Source organism: Lactuca saligna, chromosome 1 (genome assembly GCF_052625555.1).
Source record: "Lactuca saligna cultivar CGN05327 chromosome 1, ASM5262555v1, whole genome shotgun sequence".
Taxonomy (NCBI): domain Eukaryota; kingdom Viridiplantae; phylum Streptophyta; class Magnoliopsida; order Asterales; family Asteraceae; genus Lactuca; species Lactuca saligna.
In genome coordinates this window covers 63,649,628-63,659,812 of record NC_136417.1, presented here as the reverse complement: position 1 = coordinate 63,659,812, position 10,185 = coordinate 63,649,628, and the positions used below count along the sequence as shown (strand labels likewise).

The 10,185-nt window shown below is 35.4% G+C and overlaps 1 protein-coding gene across 3 annotated transcripts; it reads right to left on the bottom strand.

The window, feature by feature from the left end:
• Window positions 1-4,000: 4,000 nt before the first annotated feature.
• Window positions 4,001-8,596, bottom strand: LOC145038138 (myb-like protein X). Of its 3 annotated transcripts, none has more exons than XM_078986697.1 (4): window positions 8,301-8,596; window positions 7,257-7,519; window positions 5,373-6,258; window positions 4,001-5,290 (listed from the first exon to the last, which is right to left on the bottom strand). In XM_078986697.1, exons 2-4 carry the CDS (start codon window positions 7,332-7,334, stop codon window positions 4,575-4,577), a joined length of 1,680 nt encoding a protein of 559 aa, XP_078842823.1. In that variant the 5' UTR covers window positions 7,335-7,519; window positions 8,301-8,596; the 3' UTR covers window positions 4,001-4,574. The 3 variants fall into 3 exon arrangements, with proteins under 3 accessions (XP_078842823.1, XP_078842825.1, XP_078842824.1); XM_078986699.1 differs by lacking the exon at window positions 8,301-8,596 and adding an exon at window positions 7,606-8,289; XM_078986698.1 differs by lacking the exon at window positions 8,301-8,596 and having other exon boundaries at window positions 7,257-8,289.
• Between the last annotated feature and the right edge of the window lie 1,589 nt (window positions 8,597-10,185).

The window sequence follows — 10,185 nt, the reverse complement described above, 5'->3', positions numbered from 1 at the left end:
AAGATGGCTCAATTAGACTGGGGAACTCGGCGAGTTCAGAAAGGGACTCGATGAGTTGAGTCATTTTTTCTCAATTCAATTTAAGATAGAACTCGACGAGTCTGTGAAGAGACTCGACGAGTTGATTCGCCAAATCACGACTATAAATAGCCATGGAACTCGACGAGTCAGGGGGATGACTCGACGAGTTGGATCGCAATTTTAAGTTTTTGGATTTATAGACTTGACGAGTTGATAACACAACTCAGCGAGTTAAGTCAACTCAGAACATTAACTTTGACCAGAATGTTGACTTTGACCAGGGGTAAAATGGTTAGTTTACCCTTAGAAGGATTATCAGTTTTTGACTAAGTGATTATTGTGATGATGATAGTCGGGGAGTCGTTGGAGCAGACATCAGAGATTCCTCACTTGAGATTTCAGCAGTCAACTTTGCAAGGTGAGTTTTCATCTAGTAGGAATGGGTCGAAGGCACCAAGGTCGGCTCATTTATGTATGATAGTATGTTCCAGATTAAGGTCCAATGTCGGGCGGGGCCCGATGTAGGTTTATATGTTTTTTCATATTTCGATCCGATGTCGGGACGGTACTCGAAGAATGTTAGTATGCTTGGTGTCTTTGTGATTCTTGCATGTGTATGTATTTGTATGTTTCTGGACTACGATCTGATGCCAAGGCGGTTCCCAAGGAATGTTTGTATATTTCCAGATTTCTGCTCGATGTCGAGCGAGGTCCGAGGAATGTGTATATGTCTATAGTTAAGTGATTATGCTTATGTTATGTGTATTAATAGTTATGCTCATATGTATGCCGAGTTTTGTTCGATGTCGGGCGGGGCCTGATGCCAGATGCGGTCTAATGTCGGGCGTAGCCCAATGCTGAACAAGCCGATGTCGGGCGTGGCCCAATGTATGTTATATGTGATTATGTGATTATGTGTATGGTATGTGGTAATTCGGGGAGACTCGCTAAGATTCGTGCTTACAGTTTTCATTTTTGGTTTCAAGTGCTTCCGCTAGTAAGGGGAAGAGCTCGGGATGACTACATGGCACACACCACAACTTTTAGCCTGAGAGGATTCACTCTGATATTCTAGATTTGTGATACAGTGTTTTGACAAGATATTTTGAGATATTACACTTATGTTTTTCGAGATGATTGGATTACTATGTTTTTGTTATAAATAAAAAATGAAATTTTTGGACTATATTTTTGGGTTGTTTCAGATAGGGCTGTAAACGAACTGAACGTTCGGCGAACCGTTCGTGAACTGTTCGGCGGGAAGTTCGTTTATGTTCGTTTATTTGATAAATGAACGAACATGAACAAAAATTATCATTCGTTTAGTTAAATGAACGAACATGAACAATAGTCTCGTTCGTTCATTTATGTTCGTGAACGTTCGTTTACGATGTTCATTTACGTTCGTTTATGTTCGTTCATTTAAGTTTATTTATATTCATCTATATTAAATTATTTTTTATTATATTGCTATATTATATGTTCGTTTATGTTCATATATGTTTAATTGTGTTTTTTTATCTTTGTTCGTTTATGTTTGTTCGTTTATGTTCGTTTAGCATGTTCACGAACATAAATGAACGAACATGAACAAAGTAATTTGTTAAACGAACGAACATGAACAAGAAAATCTCGTTCGTTTATCCGTTCGTGTTCGTTTGTTGTTCGGCTAACTTAAACGAACGAACATGAACAAGACCTTGTTCGTGTTCGTTTGGTTCGTTTACAGCCCTAGTTTCAGATGTCAAGATGAGAGCTTTTTACCTTCAATAGATTGCAAAAGATGAGAAACTTTTGGATCTACAAGCCCCATTCCAACTGATGATCCTTCAACAACCTTCAATCTCTTCAAATGGTACAAAACACTCCAAGATTCCTCACAAAAGCTTAAAAACTCCAAGATGGTGGCTAAGGGTCGAATATTAGGGTTTAGGAGGCTTAGAGGTTGATAAGGAACAAGGCTCAAGAATAAATGAGGATTAAATAGGGTCAAGACCCTAAAAATTAGGGATTCCATTTGAAGGGAGTACGCCCCGCGTACCCCTTAGTACGCCTGGCGTACTCGAGAGACCTCCACAATCCACCCAGCCACTACGCCCCGCGTAGTCGACCAAGCTCCAAAGAACATAAACTTCTATCGACCATAACTCCATCCTAACTTCGTTTCCAACGAACTTTATATCCATGGAAAGGTGACGAGAAGCCCTACACTTCTATCAACTCGCCCTCGCCTTAAGAATTCCCGAACAAAAACCCAAAATTCATAAATGCCCGGACTGCCAAATTACAATTATACCATTGGGCTCTGAAACATAAACGAACACTCGGATTACTTAATCTATAACACCCACATCCGAAAAGGGCCAATTCCCTTCTTCCCCAAGGCCCTAAGCCTTATGATAACCGATAATCGGGCCACAGACCAGAATAATGAAACGATTCGAAACCAAGTGTTACAACTACCTTCCAGATAATCTCCGTCTGAGTCTTCTTTATTAATTCCAGTTTGAGCATCATTTTCAGTTTGAGCATCATCTACTGCCTCGTCAACGTCTTCTTAGCATAGAGTATTGAGAAATTCGTCTTTGCATTGGGAAACTTGTTTCTTTTTGAAGTACGCATCCAGCTCCACATCTATTGTATCAAAATCATGGATGTCCTCCATGATTTCAACAGCACGGGGGTAAAAACCCTAATTTACTGAGGTGGAGGGAGAATGTGAAACGAGAGAGGTAAATGAGGGTCTAAATGAGATCGATTGAACGCACGAAGCAACTCCTTGCCGCATAAGCAATTTCAACCGGCTAAATGAGGGTCGCCGGTAAAAGAGGATCCAATTGTTCAAGTTTCCGGTTTCTTGGGTTTTTTTGTTCAAAAAAAATGTTAGGATAAAAGTGTAACTTTTCCCAAAAGTTTGAGATTTTTTTGAAGATTTCCCTAGTTTTTATTTATAGATTTTTTTGGCAAAAGTAGTTATAAGTTTTTTGATATATATATATATATATATATATATATATATATATATATATATATATATATATATATATATATATATATATATCTAAATAAAAGATACGTTATTTTTTAACAATAATTGGGTAATTTTTATAATAGCACGTAAGCATTTCTTTAAACACTACTTAAAATAACTTTTGAATCAAAAACATTTTGTTCTAAAATAAATAAATAAAAACTTTAAACACATACTCCTAAGGAAGCTATTTCTTTAATACGAGCCTTTAAAATAATAAATAAATTTTAAAAAAATAAAGAAAAAACTCATACCCTTTGAAAGCTCTTAAAAATTAATTCTCAAACACAACTAAAGTCATCATGTCTTCAAAATTAAAAAGCTAGGTCCAAGATAGCAGTCGTCCATATATATTTTTAAAATATTTGCATTTTCTTCTCCCCCTATAAGCTAAAGCCAAGCAGTAAACGAAATAATAATAAACGTTTGTTGTAGAGCATCACTTTTGCTCTTGTTCAAAGATCAATGATAATAAAGGATTAAACATTGATGTTTTAAGAAATAAAGTTTGAGTTGTTCATTCATAAAAGCTAGTAATCACCTCTATAGTACTTTAAGATATGCTTTTCTTGTATTTTAAGACGTCTTTTGTGTTTTAGGACATCAAATTGAATTGCCCCTTTTATGACATGTGATTTTCAATGTAAAGTCAAGTCAATATATGGTCTCATTCTTGAAAAATAACATATGTATACAAAAAAAATAGACCCCACACATAGCACAATCCACTTTAGGATAACATATTAATAACAAATTCCATTGTTTAACCATAAATAGCTTGTTTTTTCTTTCAAGAGAAGTTGCTCAAAACACAACCATTTTTACTAAAAGAAAATCATTATTAAATAATTTATGCATGTTTCACACAAATTATATTAATTGCAACACCATGATTAACTTATGACTAGATGTTTTTGTATTTTGGCAATGAAAAAAACCAATAAAAAATATAAAAATAAAGAGGATAATAATAGATAAAGCAATATAAGTAGCAAAGCAAAATGTATTTCCCCAACCTCTCTTTTCTTTAATATCTTTTTGTTCCCCATCTTACCCCTCTCCTAACCTATCTTACATTTTTTCATCATCATGTAATAATGTAAATAGTTCTATATTACAAAATCAAAAATTGTGGTGAAATTGTAACAACACACCACACCATAAAACAAGTTTTTCTTTTACACTCTCTCTTTCTCTCTCTCTCTCTCTCTCGCTCATGTTAGCATAGCATCAAAGTGCATTTTAGCATTTTTAGCAAATATCAATAAACATTGCAGAAAAGCCACCAATGCATCATCATCATCATCATAATCTTCTTCTTTCCATTTTCGTTTATATATCTCATGAACTCAACCTCCTCACGGAAAAACTTTCCATTTCTTTTCTTCAATTCCGATTCCGATGACACCCGCGAATGGAATTAGAAAGAATGTGACTGACTGACTGACTGACTCCGGAATCATGAATTCCCACATCGATTGTAATTGTTTGTTTTTCTTTTTGTGTTCTCATTGAAAATGAATTAGTAGGGAATAACATACGGCAAAGCACAAACATCAACAGATTCTATGTGCTTGGCTTCAGACCATACCTGCACATCCGCCATTGTTGCCGCCTCACGTGGCGGCAGTGGTGGTGCCGCCGTGCTAAACAGCCATTCTTGGTCGTCAACACCACACCACTCATCCGGTTTCGGAACCGTGAGTATTTGGTTTAAGTATTTTGTATCGGGGTGTGGCGGTTTGACTGTTTCCGCCTTCTTTTTGGGCGGTGGAGGTGGTGGTGCCGCCGCTGCCACCGCCTTGACGGCAGCTGGCGGTGGTTTAGGGCGGGAGACAGGTTTTACAGGAACTGGAATTGGAATTGGAGGAGGTGGTGGTGGCGGCTTGGTGGCGGTGAGTGGCGGTGAGTGGGCGGTGACATGGTTTGTATTTGTAATTACAGGTGGTGGAGGCGATTTTATGGGGGAGGGTTTGTGGTGGAGATGATTGAAGGCAGGAATTGGTGGTTTTTTGGCGGGAAGAGAGGCTGAGAGTGGTGGGGAAGGTGGTGGTATGATGCCGTTGACTTTTTGACTTTTTCCACCACCCATTTTGAAATTATTTTGAGATGATGACCTTTCTCTTTCCCTTTGGTTATCTAAGAAACTTGAGCTTGGGTTTTGGTTTTGGGGCCTTCCGTTTTCCGGGGAGATATTGGAAATGGGCCGGGCCATCTTATTGGGCCTGGGCTCGTTTTCTGTAATAATAGTAATTTAACTAAATAATAAGCAAAAAATGAGCAAAACTTTGAGCAAAAGAAAGAAAGAAAGAAAACTCACCATGAGAAACACCATTTGTCTCCATTTCTTTCCTTTTCTTCAAGATCCCTTCATGAAAACTATTTTCAAGAATATGTGAAGACAAATTATTAAGAGTAGCCATTGGTGAATCACTCTTCTTCATATGTTTATTCTTCTCCCTCTCTCTTTCATTTTTTTCTTTTGATTTCTCTTTTTTCTCCTTTTCATTATCTTTTTCCTTTCCTGCCCTTTGTTTATCCCTATCTTTGTGCTTCCTTTTATCTCCCCTTCTATCATCACTTTCTTGCACTTTCTCTTTCTGATCAAATCTCCTCTCAATCTTGTTGTCCAAAGGTGGTTGAGGTGGTGGTGGTTGTGGTGGTTGTGATGGTGGTGGTGGTGGTGTAGCAGTAGCACCATTGATCTTACTTCTTGCAATTGCATTTTGCATCTCAAGTTTGTTGTTATAACTACTTTTTCTACCTTCATTAAAAAACTGGTGGCTACCACTTCCCTTTTCCTCATCTCTAATCCTTCTATCCAATTCCTGCACAAATTTTAAATTCTCTGTATCCCTGTTTCGTGCCAAATCCCCATTTTGCCCCTGGAATTGTGTCGATTGTTGTTTCTTGTCATCTGAGGAATTGGTTCTATCTTTATTGGATTCACCATTTCGAAATTGAAGAGAGTGTTTCTTTTCTTGAATTTGTTGAATTTGTTCATTGTGCTTTTCCCCATTATACCCCTCATCTTGGGTACTGGTTTTACCCTTCTCTTTGTCCTTCTTTTTGTCTCGGTGTTTATCTTTCTTGTCTTTTTTCTCTTTATGTTTACTTTCGCTTCTGTCTTTTTCCCTTTTTTCTTTCCCTTCTTTTTTCTCTTTGTCTTTCTTGTCCTTTTTATGCTTCTTCTCTTTGCGTTTTTCCTGAAAAACACAAGTTCTGAAAAAGTCAAAGAACTGACTTTGACCTTAAATGGAAACAAGAAACAACACAAAAAGTAATTGAATATATCGAGCACCATGTAACGAAAATATTCTCCATTTATTAACCAAAAAACCAAAAGGGTATTGAACTATTGATCACTAAGGGCAATTCATTCATATATAGTCCTTTAAAGAAATTTTATATCTTATTTATTGTGTATTATCGTAACTTCTCGACATTCAAAATAATCTTTTTTAATAAAACAACACGCGTCATCTTTTTATAAAAGCATTAATTAAGCCATCATAATGTATATACCTATTTGAAGAGAAAACACCTAAATTTTGACACAAGTAAAGATGATAATCCATTATTACACTAAAAAGAATAAAAGAAAAAATCCAGTTAACTTCATGTGTTTTTCAAGAAGCTTCATCATTACTTCAAATGAGTTAACTTCATGGAAAAGTTAAAGCTTAACAACATTTGGAAGCATAAACTACAACACAACAAAATTTTGAAAATTAACATGTTCTACAAGTGGTGACATCATCATCATCAAAGTCTAAAACATGTGACAAGAAAAAAGTTATGGAGTTTAATAGTAAAAGATAGCCAAAAAATTGCATACACATTTAAAACACAAGCGAATATTTGTCTTTATATGAACTGTAAATTTAAAAATGTCGCAAACGCAAGTAAAGTTATGCAATTTCCATATGTAAACACCATGATAACACGAATGATAGATACCCTGTTACCCTACTACTTACATCTAGGGCAAAATATTACTTCTAGGTTATATTATATATATGTTCTATAATCATTAGTCAAGATATCTATAATAAAAGCCTCTGCGTAAAAAATCTACAAATGGAAAAGGTGAATTAACAGACAAACACATGTTGCAACATGCTTAAAGGCACCAAGTGAAACAATCTTTGATAAGAATGTAAGAAATTTCGGAGAGATTTGAAGATTATATAGGTCAACTTACCTTCTTCAGCAAGTCAAGATCATCTGTTGTAGGTTTCTTTTCATATCCAGGTGGTGGAAATGGAAAGCACCGAGACATTGCACGAATTACACAAATGATAAGTATTAGAGATAATGGTGAAGAAAAGCTTTTTTTCAAATACTTTCAAGAACAGCAGTCCCAAAGTGGAAAGGAACCAGCAACTATTATCCTCTCCATTAACCATGTCCTTGCACTCATTTCCAGATTCAATGTTCTTCTTCCATGAAACCCGCAGTTTCAAACTGCAAAACCACCCAGAACCAAACTTAAGTTATACCTTCAATAGTGATTGTAATCCAAATCAAAAGCTCCTTACTAGTTACTACACCTAGAAAATCTAACAGGAGGGAAATGCTTAAGTTGTAAAGCCAAACATGAAAGGCACAAAAAATACAGAAGGTGCAGAATTTGTGTAAACTATGGAAACCCGAGTGGTTGTTTCTGAAGGAAAAACAAAGCAATTCTTCTGCCTTGATGGTTTTGTAGATACGAAAGCATCAGTGCTACTTCCCCATGGTGAATCCAGCTCTGATCACTGCCTATGCGATACTAGGTGTGCCCTTGATAAGAAGATCAGAGATTTCTCAAAATCATGACTACCGATGTAGAAATGCACTCAAATGGAGGAAGGTCCTAACAGACCAAGTTAGAGTCCCCAATCACAAATCTCGATCGAAACCCTAATTCTCCAAAAACTCAATGTATCTCGCGAGTAATCGATCCGACCAAAAAACTAGAAAAAAAAAAACCTCGGGAATTACACAATACCCTAAATCTTAATTCACTAAGAATCCAAATAAAGCTCCCATAGCAAAGTTTGAAATTTTCAATCGAATAAAGTGAAAATCACAACACGAAAAAATCCCCCGGAACTATCCCCTTTCTAAAGGCGCTTTATAGCACGAATCAAACAAAAAATTGTGATTTTTCAGACATCAAGAGAGAGAGAAAGAGAGAGACAGAGACGAAGTGATGATCGATTTAATTACAATTGAATCTTCCAATACATATGATTAAATTTACCTTGTCCGCTACAAAGTGGACATTGTATATTGAATGAAGTAGAGACAATCGCATACAGAAAAACACTTTCTCTCTCTAAAATCTCAATCCCTTGTGTCAATCTGTGTCTGAAGTGTGTGAGTTTATGTGGTTTTTGTAATGGATTTCTTGAAAAGAACCTCAGGGAGTACGATTTTTGTTCGGAATTCAGACGCGAAAGAGGCAAAGATGAGGGCCGAAACCCACATATATAGAGAAGGTTTTTTAGAGAGAGAAAGGGGATGATTTCTTCTCTCACGCTCACAATCTGCCGTTTATGGGACTCTCCCAATCTTTATACCCCCACAAGCACACTAGAAAAGGGTCTCCAATTCATGGGGTTAATTGCAATTTGTAAACCCTAAATTTGTCTAAGTTATTTCTTTATTTTTGCTCTAAAATATACTAATAATTCTTATATATGTTGTTCTATCAAATTGATTATAATTTAAAATTTTAAAGTTTTTATGACTAAAATAACTAAATTAAAAAAATAAGTACAGACATAAAATAAAATTAAAAAAAAAAAAAAAAAAAGAAATTTGACTTTTAAAACAAATGTGAATTATCTTGTTTGGTAATATTTAATTATTTTCATTTTGACTATTCTTCTTAAATTTGTTGTAATAATTTTGAGGACACATATCCAAACATCCATGTATTTTTTCCAATGTTTTAAAAAAATTGATAGTTTAGTTGAATCGGTCCCCAGTTATTGACCCTGACCCCGGTTTCTAAAACTTATATATATATATATATCGGGGCGAAACTTGAAAAATTAATTTGAGACCTGAAAGTATAATTTTGTTTCAGCAAATAAACATCAAAAATACCAAGAAGAAGAATTACAAACGTCTAATCATTGTTTTCAATAATTTATCTTTCTAGTTAAACAACACGCAAGAAAATCATCTAAGCTTCCATTTTTTTAATTCTTTTATTTTTATTAGAATAATAACATTTTTGTCAACTCAAAAACATTATCAATTTGTTAATTGGAAATGCAAGAAAATATGAGAGTATTTGGTCAAAAAAACGAATAATAATACCAGTCAATATGAAGCTAAGAGTATGCTCTAACCCTTTTTTTCTTCTTTTGAAACCTTCATTCCTAAATCATACTTGCTTTCTTTTTCTGCCCATCTCCTCTTACTCGCGGTCACACTTTCTTTTCTATTCTCTATTCTTTCTTTTCTTTTCTTTTTCTAGCTATAATTTCCTCTTTATTCTCTATTCTTTCATTTCTTTTCACTTTCTAGTTGCTCATACTACACAGGTGGTTTTAAAGTTTTTGCATACAGGTTTAAAAGATTGCATCTTGCTTGATTTGTATACAAGTTGTGGGTTTAGTGTTTCAAGTTGTTGGGTTTATTTTTTGGTGTAGAGTAAAGCGGTACAAATCTGAAGGTTTTGAGATTAAGATTTTCATGCAAATGTGTTAACTGAACCAACAATTTAACTAACAATGTGTGTCCAAGAACAAGTAAATCAGTTATTTAAAGCAAGTAATTGAGTATAGCAAGAATAATTATATATTCATTATCAAGAATTGAAGATACAAATTAGTTAAACTTAATCAGATGGGCTGAGGGAATGGAGATGATGGTCTGATGGAGAAGAGAGAAAAGAGAAATTAAGAGAACACTGGAGATACATGATCGATTCCAGTGCAAAGGTAAGAGGTGGAGCTACCAGCAGAGATTGAAGATAGTCGATTGGGAGATGCCGAGGTGGATAGGTGGTCCAGCAAACAATGAAAGATGGAGCGCCTGAGCGAGGGTTGGAAGTGTTGATGACTTTGGTTCAGAGAGCACGGGGTAGTCCAAATATTTTTTTGGGCTTAATTTGGGTAAAATTTACTGGGCTA

Excerpts from the sequence above, each read along its gene's own strand:
- LOC145038138 (XM_078986697.1), bottom strand. The coding sequence starts at position 7,334 with ATGTCTCGGTGCTTTCCATTTCCACCACCTGGATATGAAAAGAAACCT. Across the intron at positions 6,259-7,256 it reads ATCTTGACTTGCTGAAGAAG|GAAAAACGCAAAGAGAAGAA; the intron begins GTAAGTTGACCT and ends TGTGTTTTTCAG. Across the intron at positions 5,291-5,372 it reads GACAAATGGTGTTTCTCATG|AAAACGAGCCCAGGCCCAAT; the intron begins GTGAGTTTTCTT and ends CTATTATTACAG.